Here is a 25,065-nt window from a genome sequence, read left to right on the forward strand (position 1 = left end):
GAGGTCGCTAATTGCACTGGGACCTTTTGACGTTGACCTTTGAGGCCTAACTGTACTGCACACACACACACACACACACACACACACTGATTCTCTCTCGCAAGGATTTATTCAGTCTCAAACATTTGTTTTATGATTTAAAATGAAAAAGGAATAAGAAAAGAAAATGACACACACACACATCAGCCCAGCTGTGATTTCAGGACGAGACTCGCTCGGGGTTTTTGGTCCTTGGTGTCCGCCGGTCCTTCGTCCCCAGGGAGGAGAGATAGATAGATAGATAGATAGATAGACAGAGAGAGAGAGAGAGAGAGAGAGAGAGAGAGAGAGAGAGAGAGAGAGAGAGTTATTTACTGAATCTTTTTATTATTGTTTATTGTTTCTTTTTTTTTTTTTTTTTTTTTTTTTTTTTTTTTTTTTTCATACTATTCGTCATTTCCCGCATTAGCGAGGTAGCGCTAAGAACAGAGGTCTGGGCCTTTGAGGGAATATCCTCACCTGGCCCCCTTCTCTGTTCCTTCTTTTGGAAAAAAAAAAAAATAAAAAAAAAAAAACGAGAGGGGAGGATTTCCAGCCCCCCGCTCCCTTCCCTTTTAGTCGCCTTCTACGACACGCAGGGAATACGTGGGAAGTATTCTTCTTGAATTTCCTTTATTTATTTATTTATTTTTCTTTCCCTTTCCAGATTCCATCAACTGACCTCCTCCACCTCCTCCACCTCCTCCTCCACCTCCTCCCTCCTGACCACGTCTCGTCCACACCTTCCCCCCCCCCCCTTACAATAGACCGTTCCACTTGGGAAGTGACCCCCGAGGTGACCCCGGGTCAACAAGATGGCGGGGTTGACCTTACCGTTATTGGTGGTGGTGGAGCTGACCTCGCTCGCCGGGACGGCCCGCGGTGACCCCGGATGGAGGGTGAGTGAGCCAAGGTCAGAGGTCAGGGCTTCTGGACGGCACCGAGGTTTTGATGAAAGTTTTATGAGTCTTATGGTGATTATGAGTCTTATGATTATGAGTATTATGGAGATTATTAGTCTTATGGTGATTATGAGTCTTATGATGATTATGAGTCTTATGGAGATTGAGTCTTATGGAGATTATGAGTCTTATGGTGATTATGAGTCTTATGGTGATTATGAGTCGTATGGAGATTATGAGTCTTATGATTATGAGTCTTATGGTGGTTATGAGTCTTATGGAGATTATGAGTCTTATGGTGATTATGAGTCTTATGGAGATTATGAGTCTTATGGAGATTATGAGTCTTATGGTGGTTATGAGTCTTATGGTGGTTATGAGTCTTATGAAGATTATGAGTCTTGTGGAGATTATGAGTCTTATGGAGAGTATGAGTCTTATGGAGATTATGAGTCTTATGGAGATTATGAGTCTTATGGTGGTTATGAGTCTTATGGAGATTATGAGTCTTGTGGAGATTATGAGTCTTATGGAGATTATGAGTCTTATGGAGATTATGAGTCTTATGGAGATTATGAGTCTTGTGGAGATTATGAGTCTTATGGAGAGTATGAGTCTTATGGAGAGTATGAGTCTTATGGAGATTATGAGTCTTATGGAGATTATGAGTCTTATGGTGATTATGAGTCTTATGGTGATTATGAGTCTTATGGAGATTATGAGTCTTGTGGAGATTATGAGTCTTGTGGAGATTATGAGTCTTATGGAGATTATGAGTCTTATGGTGATTATGAGTCTTATGGTGATTATGAGTCTTATGGAGATTATGAGTCTTATGGAGATTATGAGTCTTGTGGTGATTATGAGTCTTGTGGAGATTATGAGTCTTATGGAGATTATGAGTCTTATGGAGATTATGAGTCTTATGGTGATTATGAGTCTTATGGAGATTATGAGTCTTATGGAGATTATGAGTCTTATGGAGATTATGAGTCTTGTGGTGATTATGAGTCTTGTGGAGATTATGAGTCTTATGGAGATTATGAGTCTTGTGGAGATTATGAGTCTTATGGTGATTATGAGTCTTATGGAGATTATGAGTCTTATGGAGATTATGAGTCTTGTGGAGATTATGAGTCTTGTGGAGATTATGAGTCTTATGGTGATTATGAGTCTTATGGTGATTATGAGTCTTATGGTGATTATGAGTCTTATGATGATTATGAGTCTTATGGTGATTATGAGTCTTATGATGATTATGAGTCTTATGGTGATTATGAGTCTTATGGTGATTATGAGTCTTGTGGAGATTATGAGTCTTATGGAGATTATGAGTCTTATGGAGATTATCAGTCTTATGGTGATTATGAGTCTTATGGAGATTATGAGCCTTATGGTGATTATGAGTCTTATGGAGATTATGAGTCTTATGGTGATTATGAGTCTTATGGAGATTGAGTCTTATGGAGATTATGAGTCTTATGATTATGAGTCTTATGGTGGTTATGAGTCTTATGGAGATTATGAGTCTTATGGTGATTATGAGTCTTATGGAGATTATGAGTCTTATGGTGGTTATGAGTCTTATGAAGCTTATGAGTCTTGTGGAGATTATGAGTCTTATGGAGAGTATGAGTCTTATGGAGATTATGAGTCTTATGGAGATTATGAGTCTTATGGTGGTTATGAGTCTTATGGAGATTATGAGTCTTGTGGAGATTATGAGTCTTATGGAGATTATGAGTCTTATGAAGCTTATGAGTCTTGTGGAGATTATGAGTCTTATGGAGATTATGAGTCTTGTGGAGATTATGAGTCTTATGGTGATTATGAGTCTTATGGTGATTATGAGTCTTATGATGATTATGAGTCTTATGGAGATTATGAGTCTTATGGTGATTATGAGTCTTATGGAGATTATGAGTCTTATGGTGGTTATGAGTCTTATGGAGATTATGAGTCTTGTGGAGATTATGAGTCTTATGGAGATTATGAGTCTTATGGAGATTATGAGTCTTATGAAGCTTATGAGTCTTGTGGAGATTATGAGTCTTATGGAGATTATGAGTCTTGTGGAGATTATGAGTCTTATGGTGATTATGAGTCTTATGGTGATTATGAGTCTTATGATGATTATGAGTCTTATGGTGATTATGAGTCTTATGGTGATTCTTTCATGTTGACAGCTTGGAGCGAAATCAGGCCTCATTAATTTGAACACGTGGAATTGATAAGTGCTTAATTACATGAATAAAGATGTAGAAGAAATGAGTGGCTGCTTTGAGAGTATGATGACATTATTCATTGTACTCATCCTTGAATAACTGCATTTGAAAATCATTAATATCATACTTATTTGATGTACTTAGAATCAGTTATTCTCCTGTTACGAAACGTGTATAATGCAGGCATCAAATCAGCCAGGGAGAAGAAAAATGATTATATACAGTATTGTAATTTGCAGTAAAGTCGAGTTTGACATGTATATGGCACAGTAAAGCGGACTTAAAAGGCATTTGGGGCTGTTGTTAGGCTGTGAGATAGGATAGCACTGTCTGCCCTCAACCATATATTGGCTGGATATTCTCAGCACATCACGCTAACCAGAGAGACAGTGTTTGATTTGGCGCAGAAAAAAATTGCTTAAAATTTTTGATTTTGGGCAAAAAATGACTTAAAATGTTTGATTTGGCGCAAAAATATTACTTAAAATTTTTAATTTTGCGCCAAAAAATACTTTAAATTTTTGATTTTCCGCAAAAAACTTAAAATTTTTAATTTTGTGCAAAAAAAGACTTCAAATTTTCAATTTGGCGCAAAAAAATATGACTTAAAATTTTTAACATAAATCTAAAATCTGCCTAGACAGCTAATTTTTAAAAGAAATTAAGAAATTCCTCCATGACATATCTCTCCACGCTTCGTGCAAGATAACAAATATAAGATACCCCCACTCCAGATATCTTATTTTCGAGTCTGATATATATCTCTCTCGTTATCTTATGCAAGATAACGAGTATACCTCTCCCAGGTATACCTTAGTGCTGAGTTATACATGATAACCAGCACAAAACGCCTCGTCCCACACAACCCAACAGATATATTAGTTATCCCTCATCTCGAGGCTGAACCTGGAAGTCAACAGGGAATGGTAAAAATTGGATTCGAATACGTGACCTTTCGCTGGCCTCCTGATTCGCACGTTTTGATCCAAGTTTCGGACTCAATATTGGTGTTTTTTTGGGGTTTTTTTCTTGAGCTACCCCTCAACCTCGTTTTCTGTTGGATCTAATTGCAGTAGGAGAAAATGGGATGAAGCGACTGCTGCTTTTGATGATGATGATAATGATACCTGAATCATTAAGACTAATGATAATAATAATAATGATGATAATGATAATAATAGTAATGTTAATAATAATGATAATAATGATAATAATGATAATAATAATAATGATAATAATAATAATAATAATAATAATAATAATAATAATAATAATTGATAATAATAATGATAATAAAATAATGATAATGATAGGAATAATAATGATAATGATAATAATGATAATAATAATAATAATAATAATAATAGTGATATTAATGATGCTAATAATAATAATTATAATAATGAAATGATAATAATAGACTGACATTGGACAATATTCAGTTACGTCATTGTCATGCAAAGGACGGACATGTGACTGGAATTCAAAAGGGTCATTAATATCCCCCCACCGTCTGTACCCACCGTCTGTAAGAGCCTCATCATTAAGCATTTTGTTCCTGTCACACACGCCCATGAACCAGTGCACCCATGAGCGCTGCTCGGACGATGAAGCCAGACACCACTTCCAACCAGCTGCTACAAGCCTTATTTATTCCATGAGTTCATGTACAACAGCCTTATTTATTCCATGAGTTCATGTACAACAGCCTTATTTATTCCATGAGTTCATGTACAACAGCCTTATTTATTCCATGAGTTCATGTACAACAGCCTTATTTATTCCTTGAGTTCATGTACAAGAGCCTTATTTATTCCATGAGTTCATGTACAAGAGCCTTATTTATTCCTTGAGTTCATGTACAACAGCCTTATTTATTCCATGAGTTCATGTACAACAGCCTTATTTATTCCATGAGTTCATGTACAAGAGCCTTATTTATTCCATGAGTTCATGTACAAGAGCCTTATTTATTCCATGAGTTCATGTACAAGAGCCTTATTTATTCCATGAGTTCATGTACAAGAGCCTTATTTATTCCTTGAGTTCATGTACAAGAACCTTATTTATTCCATGAGTTCATGTACAAGAGCCTTATTCATTCCATAAGCACATATACAAGAGCCTTATTTATTCCATGAGTTCATGTACAAGAGCCTTATTTATTCCATAAGTTCATGTACAAGAGCCTTATTTATTCCTTGAGTTCATGTACAAGAACCTTATTTATTCCATGAGTTCATGTACAAGAGCCTTATTCATTCCATAAGCACATATACAAGAGCCTTATTTATTCCATGAGTTCATGTACAAGAGCCTTATTTATTCCATAAGTTCATGTACCAGAGCCTTGGTTATTCCATGAGTTCATGTACAAGAGCCTTATTTATTCCTTGAGTTCATGTACAAGAGCCTTATTTATTCCATAAGTTCATGTACAAGAGCCTTATTTATTCCATAAGTTCATGTACAAGAGCCTTATTTATTCCTTGAGTTCATGTACAAGAGCCTTATTTATTCCATGAGTTCATATACAGGAGCCTTATTTATTCCTTGAGTTCATGTACAGTTTCATTCTGTACATATACATATACATATACTATATACATATACTATATACATTGGTTTTTTTACTCTTCTGTTGTTTAATTAAACCCAAAATAATGACTGTAGCCAAATTTTTTGTATTTTTTTTTTAAACTTCATTTTCGACAAAGTAGAATTAACTGAAGATTTATAATGTTTTATCCAAAGAGAAAAAAAAGTGTGGAAACTTTCACGCCTGCCTTAGGAGATGAATCAAGATAAAAACTTTATAATTTCGTCTCACTGATACTTTTTTTTTTTGGTATGTGTCCCTTTTACACCCTCCACCCCTCTTTTCGAAAGGGAAAAAAGTATAAAGTTATTAAAACTTTGTTTTAGTCCTTCTAGGAAGGGTAGAAGACCACGCCAGATAAACTTTTCCCCGTCCTACACAGCTCGTAAAAGGCCAAAGTACGGCAACTTTTTCTTGATTTTCTTCTTATCAAGATAACAAGACTTTCCTTGTTTTGTTTGTTTACCCAGTGTCACTTTTTACGCCTGATGAAGTGTGTTGTAACAAACAAAAACAAAAAATTAGTAAAACCTGTAGATTTTTTGGTTTTCTTTTTCTCCCAATTATTAACATCCTTTCGCCCCCCCATCTCGTACACACCGGCAGTAAACTATATAAACTTTTCCTTGACCCTCGCGCTAAAGTTTCCCTTCCCAACCCCCCCAAACCCCAACCCACCATCTCCCCCCCTACGATCCATACCCTACTACCCCCCCCCACAACCCCAGCCCATGGGGGCTCAGATGATGAGGAAAACGAAAATCATTTACTCTCTCTCTCTCTCTCTCTCTCTCTCTCTCTCTCTCTCTCTCTCTCTCTCTCTCTCTCTCTCTCTCTCTCTCTCTCTCTCTCTCTCTCTCTCTCTCTCTCTCTCTCTCTCTCTCTTTCACGTAAAAGGTGAAGTCTGAATAATCATCTTTAGAGTTTTCTAAAGATGATTCTTTGAATTACCACCAATAAGGCTAAAGTATTATTCGCCAAATATATTTTTGGCGAAGGTTCCACACGCCAGCTCCTTCTGCAGGAGGCGCTAGGGGGGTCACCTAATGGGATATTTCTCGCGTCCTGCGCCGGGAGTCCTGCATAGTCCTGTTACCGTGTTGCCTCTGAGAGGTCCCCAGGTGTATTAAAAGTATATAGATGGACACAGATGGATTGTGGGTATAGGTAAAGAGACTTTCGAAATCTGAAACATGAAGGCCTCTGCGTATTCTTGTTTTGTTTTGTATTATAGCGTTATCAAAGCCATTATTGTCTTTGGATCAGGGACTTGGCCCCACAAGGGAGTATAGGAGTATTGGGGACTACGTGGAGATGTTGGGGTTGGGTCCTCCAGCCCAGTGTATGAAAGTCTATCGTTGGGGTTCAGCCCCATGTATGGAAGGAAGTTTGAGGCTGGTCGTCGTTCTTAGTTCCTGGAATTGTTGGGTTGGGATCGAGGCCAGCTTAAGGAAGTGTGGTTTTGGGGGGGGGGGGGGGCAATCATGTTATCATAAGCGTTCCTGCACGTTGCACGTTCCATAATGTTCTTCACCTCGCTCATTTGCACTTCCCATTGGAATGTTGGCTTCATTGTACACCGTGCTTTCCAGGATTATCTTCGACCGCGAGCTTTCGACTTGGCAGCGGACGCAGAGACGGTGGTGGGTGTTATAAACAAGAACTTCAGCTGCGACGGACGGGAGTATGGATACTACGCCGACCAGAACCAAAACTGTCAAGTCTTCCACATCTGCATGCCCGTCCAGACTCCCCATGGAAGGACCTTCGATACTTTTCAATTCAGGTAAGGCCTGGAAACTGCTGGATAGTTGCGATTAATTATGGAAAGAACAATCGATACTTTCCACTTTAGGTGAGGACTGGAAGTTGGTTGGTATTCAGTCCGTCTCCGGAAGGACCCTTGATATTTTCCAGTTCAGGTAAAGACTGGAAGCTGAATGGTGTTTGATCCATCGCTGGAAGAACCCTTGATACTTTCCAGTTCAGGTAAGGACTGGAAATTGCTTAATGGTGATTGGCCCTTCATTGAAAGAACCCTCGAAACTTTCCAGCTCAGGTAAGGACTGGAAGCTGTTTGAAGGTTTCGATCCATTTGAAGGTTCCGATCCATCACTGGTGAAACTCTCGATATTTTCCAGTTCAAATAGCGACTGGAAGTCGCTGCACGGTTTTCGGTGGGAGATTGGCAGTGTTCTGATATGTTTTGTGCCGAGGAGTAAGAGATGTTTTAATAGCTTGAGGTAAATGAGTGAGGGGGGGTCTTTCAGTGGTTTGTGGTCTGGTATTGGATAACAGAAGCTCTAGGTTAGGGATATTCATTATTGGTCTGTACGAGTCTGACAGCTTTCCCACCCATCAAGGGATTTGCTTGGCCCTTTTAACATTCTGTAGACAAGAGGCCTAAGGAGTAGATATCCAGCGGTCTACGGTAACATTTACTTTTGCTGGAGCGTAGGATAAATGGAAGCTTTCCAGTGATATGTTGTGAGGAATGTTAGCTTTTATTGGTGTAAACTGAAGAGTGGGAATTTTTCTCCAAGTCTGAGATAGAGGATATCCATCACTGGAAGAGGAAATAATCGAAATGCTCTGTTTTAATGTAGAAAGGAGGAAATTTTTATGTGATGTGATAAACAGGGTAAACGTTGCCACGTTTTAGACCAGCAACGGAGATGAGAAGTTCAGTGTTTGTTTTCTCAGCAAAGACTGGAAGCATTACCTCGTCTGAGTATGAAGGAAGGGAATTTATTGCTCATGGAGGTAAAGAAAGTCTGTAGTCTATAGGGTTTTAGTGTGGAGTACAGGATTGTTGATTAAGATAACAAAGAAAGGAAGGTCTCTCTCTTGATATAGCTTTGAATGCTTTCATGATCCTCTTGTTAGTGTTGTTGAGGAAGGCAGTATTGACCGATCTGGAAATCATATGTCATAGATAAGGCAAAGATTTTTCTTCGATCGTTTGAGGCACAGGAATTAAGTTATTTTTCGTTAACGAAGAAAACTGCAGCTTTTCCAGGACGAATTTTTGGTAATATTTATATATGCATATATCTTTCCCCATAAGCTTATGAAGACAATGCTATACTGTTACTGAAAAACGAATAATTTACGTAATTGAACGGAGAGTGAATCTTGGAATATCTTGTTTTCTTCTCTTCTGTTGAGCTTCTTCAGGAGAAGTCTCACGTCAGCTGTGGTGTATGGTATATTTACCTGCTCTTCTCATTCGCAGTTTCTTCTGTCCGAGTCGAACCCGGTTTAGCCAGGACTCACGTACGTGCATCGACGAGGAGCTCGCCTACCCGTGCCACAAGGCCCACACTCTCTACGACCTGAACAAACACATCGGCCAACGACCCTCCAAGAAGCAACCCATCGACCAAGGGCCGTCGGTCGAAGGCACTCACAGGTTTGGATCCTCTTCAGGCTTTACACCTTCAGGAGAATCCTCCTCCTCCTCCTCCGCTACGGATTCATCCACCTCAAGAAAGGTCGGGCCTTCGTTTTCGTCACACTTCTTCAATTCGGGGTCTTCATCCTCTTCACCGAGTCATCAGTCTTCAAGAACATCCACTTTGCTGGAACGGGAAGAGACTCTCGTCCGCGTGAACCCCGAACTGAACGTCGGTGCTTCAGTCGTATCTGTTCCCTCATCCGGTGCCTTTGGGTCATCTTTGGGCTCACATAAGAGCAGCGGGTCAACGAGAGGACAGTCTTCCTTCTTCAGCTCTGGAACAACGAATCCCTCAGATCACAGAGGTCCTGGGTCCAGTTCAGCTGGAATCGGCAGGACCGGAACAGATCCCTCCGTACAAAGTGAGCACGCGAGACACACAAGTGGTTCATTAGACCTCGGCCTATTCTCGACCCCAGGCCCCATAATAACCCCCGGATCACAATTATTCTCGACCCCAGGCCCCATAATACCCCCCGGATCACAATTATTCTCGACTTCAGGCCCCATAATACCCCCCGGATCACAATTATTCTCGACCCCAGGCCCCATAATACCCCCAGGATCACAATTATTTTCTACAGTTTCCCTAAAACGTCAGAATTCCGTATCTTCTGGTGTACAGAAAGACGACCGTTCGCCCTCGAACTTCGACAGACCGTCAGTAGCTTCAACAGGACCTGGTTCCTCAGGGTTCCCTGGTTCTAGGATTCAGGACACTCCCGGATCGTCACAACTGCTCACGAACTCCCCTTCGCCAGCCACGACCAGCGATGTCGATGGCTTTCCAGTTCCAGCCGTGGGAAGAGGATCATCACACAGACAGCCGTTCCATACATCAACATTAAGCACTTCTGGAGCTGCCCAAGTCTCCGTCGACCAAAGCCCCATTTCTCCTGGAAGTCAGAGCGGGATAAACCCAGTCAATAATCGTGGCTTCGGCCTCTTTGCCACGTCAGTGAAGGAGACGGTCCACAGCCAGAACACATTATCGACGGGCAGCCACACTCCCGGCGTGGCGGCGTCTGTCGCCGCAACCAAGACCACTTCTTCGGCACATGAGAGGAACCAGAAGCATTCGGCTTCCTCGTCCGGGCGGAGCTCACAATCCTCTGTCTCAGGGAGTGGAGGCTTCAGCAACAACCCCCTAGCATCCGAGTCCAGTACCGGAGCCTCCCCGGGGTCGAAGAGCCATCATGTGTCAACCTCCCTTCCTTTGGATACTCCGGCTACCTCACGCCAGCCAGTCGTCCCGAAGCACCAGCCAGTTGCTTCATCCCGTCAGCCAATCCCCACAGCCCATCGGGTCTCTCCATCTCACCAAAATGCCATCCCTAATCCTCCTCCTTCTTCCCCGGGACGCCATCAAACCTCAGCACACCAAGGGATACACCCTACCCATCAGCAGACTCTTCCACACCCTGGAACAGCGCCTCTGACCTCAGGCGCAGTGGCACCTCTTCAGATCCCTGGTTCTTCCCCTGACGCATCTCGAGCGGAGGGAAGGGGAGCGGTCCACAGTGGAGACGTGAAGACCGCTTTTCATCACCCCTCCACCAGCGGGGTTGTCAGCCCAGCCGCCACAAATGAAGACAGAGGACGGGAGAGCATCGGAGCGCTTGGCAAGACCCACGCTGCTTCTGGAGCTCAACAAGACGTCGCAAGTAAATCTACAGGTTCACGGGAAGGTTCGTCCTTCGTCAGGAACTCATCATTCAAGACAGAGTCTCTTGCTTCCACCGGATCCTCAAGTGGTTCCTCAAGTCGCCTCGCCTCCCACAGCGGCCGTGGATCGGCAGAGGGCGTCGGGCCGTTTAAGTCGACTTCAGGTACCGGCTCGACAACCACACTAGGATCAACAACGGCGGAAGTACAAGGATCGTTCTTCCTTACTAGTAACCAGGGAGCAGTTCTTTCTTCAGGACTTCATGGATCAGGGAACTCCCAAGGTTCTAGTGCTTCTGTCAGTGGATCATCAGGGTTCCAAGGTTCTGGTGCTGTCAGTGGCCATGGATCATCAGGTGTCCAAGGCTCTACTTCTCTAAGTGGCCATGGATCATCAGGTGTCCAAGGTTCCAGTGCTTCTGTCAGTGGCCATGGATCATCAGGGTTCCAAGGTTCTGGTGCTGTCAGTGGCCATGGATCATCAAAATTGGGAAGTTCCAGTACTTCTGTAAGTAGCCATGGATCAACAAACTTACTAGGTTCTAGTGCCTCTGTAAGTGGCCACGGATCATCAAAATTGGGAAGTTCTATTGCTTCTGTTAGTGGCCATGGATCAGCAAACTTCCAAGGTTCTAGTGCTTCAGTAAGTAGCCATGGGTCGTCTAAATTCCAAGGTTCTAGTGGTTCTGTCAGTGGTCATGGATCATCAGGGATCCAAAGTTCTAGTGGCTCTGTCAGTGGTCATGGATCATCAAAATTGGGAGGTTCTGTTGCTTCAGTTAGTGGCCATGGATCAGCAAACTTCCAAGGCTCTAGTGGTTCTGTCAGTGGTCATGGATCATCAGGGATCCAAGGTTCTAGTGCTTCTGTCAGTGGTCATGGATCATCAGGGATCCAAGGTTCTAGTGCTTCTGTCACTAGTCATGGATCATCAACCCTGCAAGGTTCTAGTATTTCCACGGGTGGTCATGGGTCATCAGATTTACCAGGTTCCATTGTTGCTTTGAATAGTCGTAGATCAACAGATTTCCAGAGTTCTGGTTCTTCTGCAGGTGGCCATGGATCATCAGCTGTCCAAGGTTCTAGTGCGTCTCTAAGTGGCCATGGATCAACAACCTCTCAGAGTTCTAGTACTTTTGCCAGTGGTCACGGATCATTGAAATTACAAGGTTCTAGTGTTTCAGGTCGTGAATCAGTGAACTTCCAAAGTTCTGGTGCCTCGTTAAGTGGCCATGGATCATCAGGTGTCCAAGGTTCTACTTCTCTTAGTGGCCATGGATTGTCAGGTGTCCAAGGTTCTACTTCTCTTAGTGGCCATGGATCATCAGGTGTCCAAGGTTCTACTTCTCTCAGTGGCCATGGATCATCAGGAGTCCAAGGTTCTACTTCTCTAAGTGCCCATGGATCATCAGGTGTTCAAGGTTCTACTTCTGTAAGTGGCCATGGATCATCAAACTTGCTAGGTTCTAGTGCTTCAGTAAGTAGCCATGGGTCGTCTAAGTTCCAAGGTTCTTTTGCTTCAGTAAGTGGCCATGGGTCGTCAAAATTCCAAGGTTCTAGTGCTGTAAGTGGCCATGGATCATCAGGTGTCCAAGGTTTTACTTCTCTTAGTGGCCATGGGTCATCAGGAGTCCAAGGTTCTACTTTAAGTGGCCATGGATCATCTGGTGCCCAGGGTTCTACTTCTTTAAGTGGCCATGGATCATCAGGTTTCCAAGGTTCTACTCTTAGTGGCCATGGATCATCAGGTGTCGAGGGTCCTACTTCTCTTAGTGGCCATGGATCATTAGGTGTCCAGGGTTCTACTTCTCTAACTGGCGATGGATCATCAAACTCTCAAGGTTCCAGCTTTTCACCTTTAGGTCGAGGTTCAGACAAGGTTCATGATCCTAGCGCTTCCGTAAGTGGTCATGGCTCATCAAACTTGCTAGGTTCTAGTGCTTCAGTAAGTAGCCATGGGTCGTCTAAATTCCAGGGTTCTAGTGATTCAGTAAGTAGCCATGGGTCGTCTAAATTCCAGGGTTCTAGTGCTTCAGTAAGTAGCCATGGGTCGTCTAAATTCCAGGGTTCTAGTGCTTCAGTAAGCAGCCATGGGTCGTCCAAACAGGGTTCTAGTGCTTCAGTAAGCAGCCATGGGTCGTCTACATTCCAAGGTTCTAGTGCTTCAGTAAGTAGCCATGGGTCATCTAAATTCCAAGGCTCTAGTGCTTCAGTAAGCAGCCATGGGTCGTCCAAACAGGGTTCTAGTGCTTCAGTAAGCACCCATGGGTCGTCTAAATTCCAAGGTTCTAGTGCTTCTGTAAGTGGCCATGGATCAACAACCTCTCAGAGTTCTAGTACTTTTGCCAGTGGTCATGGATCATTGAACTTACAAGGTTCTAGTGTTTCAGGTCGTGAATCAGTGAACTCCCAAAGTTCTGGTGCCTCTTTAAGTGGCCATGGATCATCAGATGTCCAAGGTTCTACTTCTCTTAGTGGCCATGGGTCATCAGGAGTCCAAAGTTCTACTTTAAGTGGCCATGGATCGTCAGGTGTTCAAGGTTCTACTTCTCTAAGTGGCCATGGATCATCAGGTGTCCAAGTTTCTACTTCTCTTAGTGGCCATGGATCATCAGGTGTTCAAGGTTCTACTTTTCTTAGTGGCCATGGGTCATCAGGAGTCCAAGGTTCTACTTTAAGTGGCCATGGATCATCAGGTGTTCAAGGTTCTACTTCTCTTAGTGGCCATGGGTCATCAGGAGTCCAAGGTTCTACTTTAAGTGGCCATGGATCAGCAGGTGTCCAGGATTCTACTTCTCAAAGTGGCCATTTATCATTAGGTGTTCAAGACTCTATTTCTCTTAGTGGCCATGGATCATCAGGTGTTCAAGGTTCTACTTCTCTTAGTGGCCATGGGTCATCAGGAGTCCAAGGTTCTACTTTAAGTAGCCATGGATCAGCAGGTGTCCAGGATTCTACTTCTCAAAGTGGCCATTTATCATTAGGTGTTCAAGACTCTAGTTCTCTTAGTGGCCATGGATCATTTGGTGTCCAGAGTTCTAAGTCATCTCTTAGTGGCCATGGATCATCAGGTGTCCAAGGCTCTATTTTGTCTGTAAGTGGCCATGGATCATCAGGATTCCAAGGTTCTAGTGCTGCTCTAAGTGGCCACGGATCATCAGGGTTCCAAGGTTCTATTCCTTTTGTCAGTGGCGATGGATCATCAAAATTGGGAAGTTCCAGTGCTTCTGTTAGTGGCCATGGATCAACAAACTTCCAAGGTTCTAGTGCTTCTGTAAGTGGCCATGAATCATCAGTGTTCCTAGGTTCTAGTGCTCTAAGTGGCCGTGGAGAATCTGGTGTCCAAGGTTCTACTTCTCTAAGTGGCCATGGATCATCAGGTATCCAAGGTTCTAGTTCTTCTCTAAGTGGCCATGGATCATCCGGTGTCCAAGGTTCTACTTCTCTGAGTGGCCATGGATCATCAGGTGTCCAAGGTTCTTCTTCTCTAAGTGGCCATGGATCATCAGGTGTCCAGAGTTCTAAGTCTTCTCTAAGTGGTCATGAATCATCAAATGTCAAGGGTTCTCTAAGTGGCCACGGATCATCAAATGTTCAAGGCTCTACTTTGTCTGTAAGTGGCCGTCAATCATCAGGTGTCCAGAGTTCTAAGTCTTCTTTAAGTGGCCATGGATCATCTGGTGTCCAAGGTTCTAATTCTCTAAGTGGCCATGGATCATTGGGTGTCCAAAGTTCTGCTTCTCTTAGTGGCCATGGATCATCAGGTGTCCAAGGTTCTACTTCTCTGAGTGGCCATGGATCATCAGGTGTCCAAGGTTCTTCTCTAAGTGGCCATAGATTCTCAGGAGTCCAAGGTTCTACTTCTCTTAGTGGCCATGGGTCATCAGGTGTCCAAAGTTCTACTTCTCTGAGTGGCCATGGATCATCAGGTGTCCAAGGTTCTAATTCCCTAAGTGGCCATGGATCATTGGGTGTCCAGAATTCTAAGTCTTCTTTAAGTGGCCATGGATCATCTGATGCCCTAGGTTCTACTTCTCTTAGTGGCCATGGATCATCAAGTATCCAAGGTTCTACTTCTTTAAGTGGCCATAGATTCTCAGGAGTCCAAGGTTCTACTTCTCTAAGTGGCCATAGATTTTCAGGAGTCCAAGGTTCTACTTCTTTAAGTGGCCATGGATCATCTGGTGTCCAAGGTTCTACTTCTCTAAGTGGCCATGGATCATCTGGTGTCCAAGTTTCTACTTCTCTAAGTGGCCATGGATCATCAGGCTTCCAAGGTTCTACTTCTCTAAGTGGCCATGGATCATCAGGTGTCCAGAGTTCTAAGTCTTCTCTAAGTGGCCATGGATCATCAAGTGTCCAAGGTTCTACTTCTCTAAGTGGCCATGGATCATCAGGTGTCCAAGGTTCTACTTCTCTAAGTGGCCATGGATCATCAGGTGTCCAAGGTTCTACTTCTCTAAGTGGCCATGGGTCATCAGGTGTCCAGAGTTCTAAGTCTTCTCAAAGTGGCCATGGATCATCAAGTGTCCAGAGTTCTAGGTCTTCTCTAAGTGGCCATGGATCATCAGGTGTCCAGAGTTCTAAGTCTTCTCTAAGTGGTCATGGATCATCAAGTGTCCAGAGTTCTAAGTCTTCTCTAAGTGGCCATGGATCATCAGGTGTCCAGAGTTCTAAGTCTTCTCTAAGTGGCCATGGATTATCAGGTGTCCTGAGTTCTACTTCTCTAAGTGGTCATGGGTCATCAGGTGTCCAAGGTTCTGCTTCCCTAAGTGGCCATGGATCATCAGGTGTCCAAGGTTCTACTTCTCTAAGTGGCCATGGATCATCAGGTGTCCAGAGTTCTAAGTCTTCTTTAAGTGGCCATGGATCATCAAGTGTCCAGAGTTCTAAGTCTTCTCTAAGTGGCCATGGATCATCAAGTGTCCAGAGTTCTAAGTCTTCTCTAAGTGGCCATGGATCATCAGGTGTCCAGAGTTCTAAGTCTTCTCTAAGTGGCCATGGATCGTCAGGTGTCCAGAGTTCTAAGTCTTCTCTAAGTGGCCATGGATCATCAGGTGTCCAGAGTTCTAAGTCTTCTCTAAGTGGCCATAGATCGTCAAGTGTCCAGAGTTCTACTTCTATAAGTGGCCATGGATCGTCTAGTGTACAGAGTTCTAAGTCTTCTCTAAGTGGCCATGGATCATCAGGTGTCCAGAGTTCTACTTCTCTAAGTGGTCATGGGTCATCAGGTGTCCAAGGTTCTGCTTCTCTAAGTGGCCATGGATCATCAGGTGTCCAGAGTTCTAAGTCTTCTCTAAGTGGCCATGGATCATCTGGTGTCCAAGGTTCTACTTCTCTAAGTGGCCATGGATCATCAGGTGTCCAGAGTTCTAAGTCTTCTTTAAGTGGCCATGGATCATCAAGTGTCCAGAGTTCTAAGTCTTCTCTAAGTGGCCATGGATCATCAAGTGTCCAGAGTTCTAAGTCTTCTCTAAGTGGCCATGGATCATCAGGTGTCCAGAGTTCTAAGTCTTCTCTAAGTGGCCATGGATCGTCAGGTGTCCAGAGTTCTAAGTCTTCTCTAAGTGGCCATGGATCATCAGGTGTCCAGAGTTCTAAGTCTTCTCTAAGTGGCCATAGATCGTCAGGTGTCCAGAGTTCTACTTCTATAAGTGGCCATGGATCGTCTAGTGTACAGAGTTCTAAGTCTTCTCTAAGTGGCCATGGATCATCAGGTGTCCAGAGTTCTACTTCTCTAAGTGGTCATGGGTCATCAGGTGTCCAAGGTTCTGCTTCTCTAAGTGGACATGGATCATCAGGTGTCCAGAGTTCTAAGTCTTCTCTAAGTGGCCATGGATCATCTGGTGTCCAAGGTTCTACTTCTCTAAGTGGTCATGGATCATCAGGTGTCCAGAGTTCTAAGTCTTCTCTAAGTGGCCATGGATCATCAAGTGTCCAAAGTTCTACTTCTCAAAGTGGCCATGGATCAGCAGGTGTCCAAGGTTCTACTTCTCTAAGTGGTCATGGATCATCAGGTGTCCAAGGTTCTACTTCTCTAAGTGGTCATGGATCATCAGGTGTCCAAGGTTCTACTTTTCTAAGTGGCCATGGATCATCTGGTGTGCAGAGTTCTAAGTCCTCTCTAAGTGGCCATGGATCGTCTAGTGTCCAGAGTTCTAAGTCTTCTCTAAGTGGCCATGGATCATCAGGTGTCCAAGGCTCTACTTTTCTAAGTGGCCATGGATCATCTGGTGTGCAGAGTTCTAAGTCTTCTGTAAGTGGCCATGGATCGTCTAGTGTCCAGAGTTCTAAGTCTTCTCTTAGTGGCCATGGATCATCAGGTGTCCAAGGCTCTACTTTTCTAAGTGGCCATGGATCATCTGGTGTGCAGAGTTCTAAGTCTTCTCTAAGTGGCCATGGATCGTCTAGTGTCCAGAGTTCTAAGTCTTCTCTAAGTGGCCATGGATCATCAGGTGTCCTGAGTTCTACTTCTATAAGTGGCCATGGATCGTCTAGTGTACTGAGTTCTAAATCTTCTCTAAGTGGCCATGGGTCATCAGGTGTCCAGAGTTCTACTTCTCTAAGTGGCCATGGAGCATCAAGTGTCCAGAGTTCTAAGTCTTCTCTAAGTGGTCATGGATCATCAGGTGTCCAAGGCTCTACTTTTCTAAGTGGCCATGGATCATCAGGTGTCCAGAGTTCTACTTCTCTAAGTGGCCATGGATCGTCTAGAGTACAGAGTTCTAAGTCTTCTGTAAGTGGCCATGGATCATCAGGTGTCCAGAGTTCTACTTCTCTAAATGGCCATGGATCATCAGGTTTCCAGAGTTCTAAGTCTTCTCTAAGTGGCCATGGATCATCAGGTGTCCAAGGCTCTACTTTTCTAAGTGGCCATGGATCATCAGGTGTCCAAGGTTCTACTTCTCTAAGTGGCCATGGATCATCAGGTTTCCAGAGTTCTAAGTCTTCTCTAAGTGGCCACGAATCATCTGGTGTGCAGAGTTCTAAGTCTTCTCTAAGTGGCCATGGATCGTCTAGTGTCCAGAGTTCTAAGTCTTCTCTTAGTGGCCATGGATCATCAGGTGTCCAAGGCTCTACTTCTCTAAGTGGCCATGGATCATCTGGTGTGCAGAGTTCTAAGTCTTCTGTAAGTGGCCATGGATCGTCTAGTGTCCAGAGTTCTAAGTCTTCTCTAAGTGGCCATGGATCATCTGGTGTGCAGAGTTCTAAGTCTTCTCTAAGTGGCCATGGATCATCAGGTGTCCAGAGTTCTAAGTCTTCTCTAAGTGGCCATGGATCGTCTAGTGTACAGAGTTCTAAGTCTTCTCTAAGTGGCCATGGATCATCAGGTGTCCAGAGTTCTACTTCTCTAAGTGGTCATGGAGCATCAAGTGTCCAGAGTTCTAAGTCTTCTCTAAGTGGCCATGGATCATCAGGAGTCCAAGGCTCTACTTTTCTAAGTGGCCATGGATCATCTGGTGCGCAGAGTTCTAAGTCTTCTCTAAGTGGCCATGGATCGTCTAGTGTCCAGAGTTCTAAGTCTTCTCTAAGTGGCCATGGATCATCAGGTCTCCAGAGTTCTACTTTTATAAGTGGCCATGGATCGTCTAGTGTACAGAGTTCTAAGTCTTCTCTAAGTGGCCATGGATCATCAGGTGTCCAGAGTTCTTCTTCTCTAAGTGGTCATGGATCATCAGGTTTCCAGAGTTCTAAGTCTTCTGTAAGTGGCCATGGATCATCAAGTGTCCAGAGTTCTAAGTCTTCTCTAAGTGGTCATGGATCATCAAGTGTCCAGAGTTCTAAGTCTTCTCTAAGTGGCCTTGGATCATCTAGTGTCCAGAGTTCTAAGTCTTCTCTAAGTGGCCATGGATCATCAAGTGTCCAGAGTTCTAAGTCTTCTCTAAGTGGCCTTGGATCATCAAGTGTCCAGAGTTCTAAGTCTTCTCTAAGTGGCCATGGATCATCAAGTGTCCAGAGTTCTAAATCATCACAAATCCAAGGATTTAGTGTTTCAGCCTTAGGTCGTGGATCAGGGGACTTCAAGGGTTCTACTGCTTCACCTGTAGGTCGTGGTGCAGGAACGCTTCAAGGATCTATTGTTTTTGTGAATTCCCATGGATCTTCAACAACAGGTACCTCTACCTCTTCTCTTACTGGCGATGGATCGCCAAACTCTCAAGGTTCCAGCGTTTCACCTTTAGGTCGAGGTTCAACCAAGGTTCATGATTCTAGTGTTTCCGTAAGTGGTCATGGTTCATCAAACTTGCTAGGTTCTAGTGCTTCAGTAAGCAGCCATGGATCGTCTAAATTCCAAGGTTCTAGTGGTTCTGTCAGTGGTCATGGATCATCAGGGATCCAAGGTTCTAGTGCTTCTGTCAGTGGCCATGGATCATCAGGGTTAAAAGATTCTAGTGCTTCCATCACTGGCCATGGATCATCAAAATTGGGAGGTTCTATTGCTTCAGTTAGTGGCCATGGATCAGCAAACTTCCAAGGTTCTAGTGGTTCTGTCAGTGGTCATGGATCATCAGGGATCCAAGGTTCTAGTGCTTCTGTCAGTGGTCATGGATCATCAGGGATCCAAGGTTCTAGTGCTTCTGTCACTAGTCATGGATCATCAACCCTGCAAGGTTCTAGTATTTCCACGGGTGGTCATGGGTCATCAGGTTTACCAGGTTCCATTGTTGCTTTGAATGGTCGTGGATCAACTAAATTCCAGAGTTCTAGTTCTTCTGCAGGTGGCCATGGATCAACAACCTCTCAGAGTTCTAGTACTTTTGCCAGTGGTCATGGATCATTGAACTTACAAGGTTCTAGTGTTTCAGGTCGTGAATCAGTGAACTCCCAAAATTCTGGTGCCTCTTTAAGTGGCCATGGATCATCAGGTGTCCAAGGCTCTACTTCTCTTAGTGGCCATGGATTATCAGGTGTCCAAGCTTCTACTTCTCTAAGTGGCCATGGATCATCAGGTGTCCAGGGTTCTACTTCTCTTAGTGGCCATGGATTATCAGGTGTCCAAGGTTCTACTTCTTTAAGTGGCCGTGGATCATCAAGTGTCCAGAGTTCTACGTCTTCTCTAAATGGTCATAAATCGTCTGGTGTCCAGAGTTCTAAGTCTTCTCTAAGTGGCCTTGGATCATCAAGTGTCCAGAGTTCTAAGTCTTCTCTAAGTGGCCATGGATTATCAAGTGTCCAGAGTTCTAAATCATCACAAATCCAAGGATTTAGTGTTTCAGCCTTAGGTCGTGGATCAGGGAACTTCAAGGGTTCTACTGCTTCACCTGTAGGTCGTGGTGTAGGAACGCTTCAAGGATCTAATGTTTTTGCAAATTCCCATGGATCCTCAACAACAGGTACCTCTAGTTCTCCTGCAGGTGGCGATGGATCATCAAGCTCACAAGGTTCCAGCGTTTCACCTTTAGGTCGAGGTTCATTCAAGGTTCATGAGTCTAGTGTTTCCTTAAGTGGTCATGGCTCATCAAACTTGCTTGGTTCTAGTGCTTCAGTAAGTAGCCATGGGTCGTCTAAATTCCATGGTTCTAGTGCTTCAGTAAGCAGCCATGGGTCGTCTAAATTCCAGGGTTCTAGTGCTTCAGTAAGTAGCCATGGGTCGTCTAAATTCCATGGTTCTAGTGCTTCAGTAAGCAGCCATGGGTCGTCTACATTCCAAGGTTCTAGTGCTTCAGTAAGTAGCCATGGGTCGTCTACATTCCAAAGTTCTAGTGCTTCGGTAAGCAGCCATGGGTCGTCTAAATTCCAAGGTTCTAGTGCTTCAGTGAGCAGCCATGGGTCGTCTAAATTCCAGGGTTCTAGTGCTTCGATAAGCAGCCATGGGTCGTCTAAAATCGAAGGTTCTGGAGGTTCAGGAATTAGTCAGGGTTCTTCAAACGTCCAAGGCTCAAGTGCCTCCGTAAGTAGCCATGGGTCTTCCCAAGTCCACGGTTCTAGTGCCTTCACACCAAACTTCCAAGACTTTCGTCCTTCGTCTGTAGTTGGTGGGTCTGGGGACTTCCGCGGTTCCAGTGCTTCTGTAAGCGACCATGTGCAAGGATCTCGTGATTCCTCAGATACCAGGAAATCCCACAGTTTCCAAGAATCGAGAACGTCAGTTCATGGGTCCTCAAATTTCCAAGGATCCAGTACTTCTGCAGGCAAAGGTCAGAGTCCAGATGGTGCCCAAGGAGTTGGTGGTGTATCGTCGAGCAGCCGTCATTCGTCCAGGACTTCCAGCACTCATGGATCGTCCTCCACCTCAAGCAAACAGAATCTCTCAACAGACTCTCACACCCTTGCCCTTGGAACTCATGCTGTCAGAGGCTCCTCTGGCGCGTCCTTTTCTTCAGCAGTTGAGGAATCCTCCCAATCATCAAAAATCCATGGGTCTTCATCCTCCACCTTCAGGACTGGTGGAGGAACATCCTCCTCATTTGGACAGGATGGGTTGGCCATTACACCTGGAGGATCTCGGCATGACACTGCCGCTAGTGTGAGGGGATCAGCTGCCACTGAAGGCGTCAAGAAATCCTCATCCACAGGCATTAGGGGAACGAACTCACCTTCCATCCGAGGATCAGTCTCTTCGGATGTGTCTCGAGGATCGACGTCATTCTCGTCCTTTACTGGAAGCGCTGCAGCTGGAGACTCGGGGAGAAATGCTCTGTCCTCTTCTCTAGATCGAGCAAGACTAGCTTTATTGTCTGTTGACCCGGAAGCAGAATCACCACCCCTTCGGGGCTCCTCGATTCCAACCGCTACTTCCGCTCCGACCGCTCGTCCCGTTACTCGAAATCGTGGCAAGAAGAAGTTCCAACCCAGTCCTTTCCAGCTGGAGTCCTTCTCGGTATTCCAGCTGGACGGCGGTACGGATAAACGTGCCACAGAAGGTGGCGAGAGATCGGCCAGCTCACAGGGTCGATCCAGGACCTCAGGCGTTAACTCTGGTAATAGAATCACCCAAGGGGACTCAGCCAGAAGCCAAACATCTTCTTCTAAGATTGCGAACGAGGGGAGGGAAGCTGCTGGGAGTGGCTCAAAATTCCAGTCGACCAAAACGAGGTTTTCTGAAGGTGGTGGTGTTAGCGGGACTGGAAGTGCAATTAGTAAGACTGGAATCTCATCGTCTGCGTCGGGGTCTTCGAGATCCGAGGGATCATCGTCTGCGTCGGGGTCTTCGAGATCCGAGGGATCATCGTCCGGTATCCGAGGATCGAGCGGCTCTTCTGGTTTCTCTGGATCGTCTTTTACTCAGGGATCCACGCGATTCCAGGGATCGTCAGACGCGCAGGAAACAAAAGGTTCTTCCAGGCCCCATGGATCACGTCTTGAGTCATCGGTAGACTTGCAAGACTCCCGTGCCTCGTCTTCGTTACACAAGCTTGGGAAGTTCCAAGGATCTGGTGCTGCATTAAGTGGCCAGAGTCTCAGTACTTCTACAATTGGTCGTGGGTCGTCAGACGTCCATGGTTCTCGTGCATCTTCAAGCGGCCATGGGTCATCACACTTTAAAATTCATGATGGTACCTCTGTCACTGGCCATGGGTCATCACACTTCCAAGGTTCAAGTGGCCATGAGTCATCACACTTTCAAAGTTCCAGAACCTCTGTCAGTAGCCAAGGGTCATCACACTTCCAAAGTTCAAGTGCCTCTACAAGTGGCCATGGGTCATCACAGTTCCAAAGTTCAAGTGCCTCTACAAGTGGCCATGGGTCATCACACTTCCAAGGTTCAAGTGCCTCTACAGGTGGCCAAGGGTCATCACACTTTCAAAGTTCAAGTGCCTCTACAAGTGGCCAAGGGTCATCACACTTTCAAAGTTCAAGTGCCTCTACAAGTGGCCAAGGGTCATCACACTTCCAAAGTTCAAGTGCCTCCACAAGTGGCCAAGGGTCATCACACTTCCAAAGTTCAAGTGCCTCTACAAGTGGCCAAGGGTCATCACACTTCCAAGGTTCAAGTGCCTCTACAAGTGGCCAAGGGTCATCGAAGTTCCAAGGTTCAAGTGCCTCTGTAAGTGGCCATGGGTCATCGAAGTTCCAAGGTTCAAGTGCCTCTGTAAGTGGCCATGGGTCATCGAAGTTCCAAGGTTCAAGTGCCTCTGTAAGTGGCCATGGGTCATCGAAGTTCCAAAGTTCAAGTGCCTCTACAAGTGGCCATGGGTCATCGAAGTTCCAAGGTTCAGGTGCCTCTGTAAGTGGTCATGGGTTATCACACTTCCAAATTCCTGGTGTTTCTGTCAGTGGTCATGGGTCAATACACTCCCAGGGTTCTAGTGCCTCCATAAGTAGCCATGGGTCATCACGCTCCCAGGATTCTAGTTCATCTAGAAGTGGCCATGGGTCATCATTCTCCCAAGGTTCGAGCATAAGTGGCCATGGGTCATCATTCTCCAAAGTTTCTAGCACAAGTGGTCTTGGGTCATCACTTTCCCAAGGTTCTAGCATAAGTGGCCATGGATCATCATTCTCCCAAGGTTCTAGCATAAGTGGCTTTGGGTCATCACTCTCCCAAGGTTCTCGTACAAGTGGCCATGGGTCATCACTCTCCCAGGGTTCTAGCACAAGTGGCCATGGGTCATCACTCTCCCAAGGTTCTAGCACAAGTGGCCATGGGTCATCACTCTCCCAAGGTTCTAGCACAAGTGGCCATGGGTCATCACTCTCCCAAGTTTCTGGCACAAGTGCCCATGGTTCATCACACTTCCAAATTCCTGGTACTTCTGTAAGTCATCATGGGTCATCACTCTCCAAAGATCCTAGTGTTTCATCTAGAGTCCATGGGTCTAGTGTTTCACCTGCGGATAATGGGTTCGGACACCTCCAAGGATCTAGTGCTACATCAAGAGCAAGTGGATCCTCAAAGATCCAGTCATCTAGTGCTACATCAAGGGCAGGTGGATCATCAAAGATCCAGTCATCTAGTGCTACATCAAGGGCAAGTGGATCCTCAAAGATCCAGTCATCTAGTGCAACATCAGGAGCAAGTGGATCCTCAAAGATCCAGTCATCTAGTGCTACATCAAGGGCAAGTGGATCCTCAAAGATCCAGTCATCTAGTGCAACATCAGGAGCAAGTGGATCATCAAAGATCCAGTCATCTAGTGCTACATCAAGGGCAAGTGGATCCTCAAAGATCCAGTCATCTAGTGCAACATCAGGAGCAAGTGGATCATCAAAGATCCAGTCATCTAGTGCAACATCAGGAGCAAGTGGATCATCAAAGATCCAGTCATCTAGTGCTACATCAAGGGCAAGTGGATCCTCAAAGATCCAGTCATCTAGTGCAACATCAGGAGCAAGTGGATCCTCAAAGATCCAGTCATCTAGTGCTACATCAAGGGCAAGTGGATCCTCAAAGATCCAGTCATCTAGTGCAACATCAGAAGCAAGTGGATCATCAAAGATCCAGTCATCTAGTGCTACAGCAAGGGCAAGTGGATCATCAAAGATCCAGTCATCTAGTGCAACATCAGGAGCAAGTGGATCATCAAAGATCCAGTCATCTAGTGCAACATCAGGAGCAAGTGGATCATCAAAGATCCAGTCATCTATTTCTACATCAGGGGTTCGTGGGTCAACTACTGCCCAGGAGTCTAGTTTCTCTTCTCAGAGATCCAGCAAAGCCACGAATATCCAGCGACTGACGTCCACCCAGAGGTCCAGGGTCTCGTCCACCTCCCACGCATCTCTGAATATCCAAGATTCCGGCTCGCCGGGGGATATCCAAGGCGCGACAGGTTCGTCAACAACCGGTGCCACGCCTTCCTCAGGCTTCGATGCCTCTTCGGACACTCAGGCGACCCAATTCGCCCGAGAGAAGAAGAGGTTCCTTCAGGAATAGGGAGTCGCGATTATCCTTAAAGACACCAGTATCCTCAAGTCCTTCCTCGAGAAACCGTGGGTCGCAGTTGTCCATAAAGACAGAGGGATCAAGTACGGCCTCGCCTCGAGGGTCGAGAGGATCGAGAATTCGCGGGTCGACGACGGCATCCAGGAATACCGAGCGACTGGTCAGTCAGGCACGTGAGCAGGAGCTGTTGAGGACCAGTGATGTGAGAACTGCCTCTCAGAAGAGTATCGAGAGGAACACAGTGGGCGTCGAAGATGCCGCGACGAAGGAATCTCAAAGTGAGGTAGCTGCTCAGCCCAGCTCCGTGGGTGGAGATGAGGACGTTGAGTCATCAATCGTATTACTAAGACCAGATACATCGAGGTCTTCTT

General features: G+C 45.1%; 1 protein-coding gene across 1 annotated transcript; it reads left to right on the forward strand.

Annotated features, from left to right (window-relative positions):
• Positions 1–727: 727 nt before the first annotated feature.
• On the forward strand, positions 728–24,832 carry LOC139748921 (uncharacterized). The gene is made up of 4 exons (XM_071662282.1): positions 728–917; positions 7,337–7,530; positions 8,980–19,343; positions 19,434–24,832. The coding sequence occupies exons 1-4, from the start codon at positions 834–836 to the stop codon at positions 24,683–24,685; spliced, it is 15,894 nt and encodes a 5,297-aa protein (XP_071518383.1). The 5' UTR covers positions 728–833; the 3' UTR covers positions 24,686–24,832.
• The last annotated feature ends 233 nt before the right edge of the window (positions 24,833–25,065 follow it).

Source organism: Panulirus ornatus, chromosome 6, assembly GCF_036320965.1.
Source record: "Panulirus ornatus isolate Po-2019 chromosome 6, ASM3632096v1, whole genome shotgun sequence".
NCBI classification, from domain to species: domain Eukaryota; kingdom Metazoa; phylum Arthropoda; class Malacostraca; order Decapoda; family Palinuridae; genus Panulirus; species Panulirus ornatus.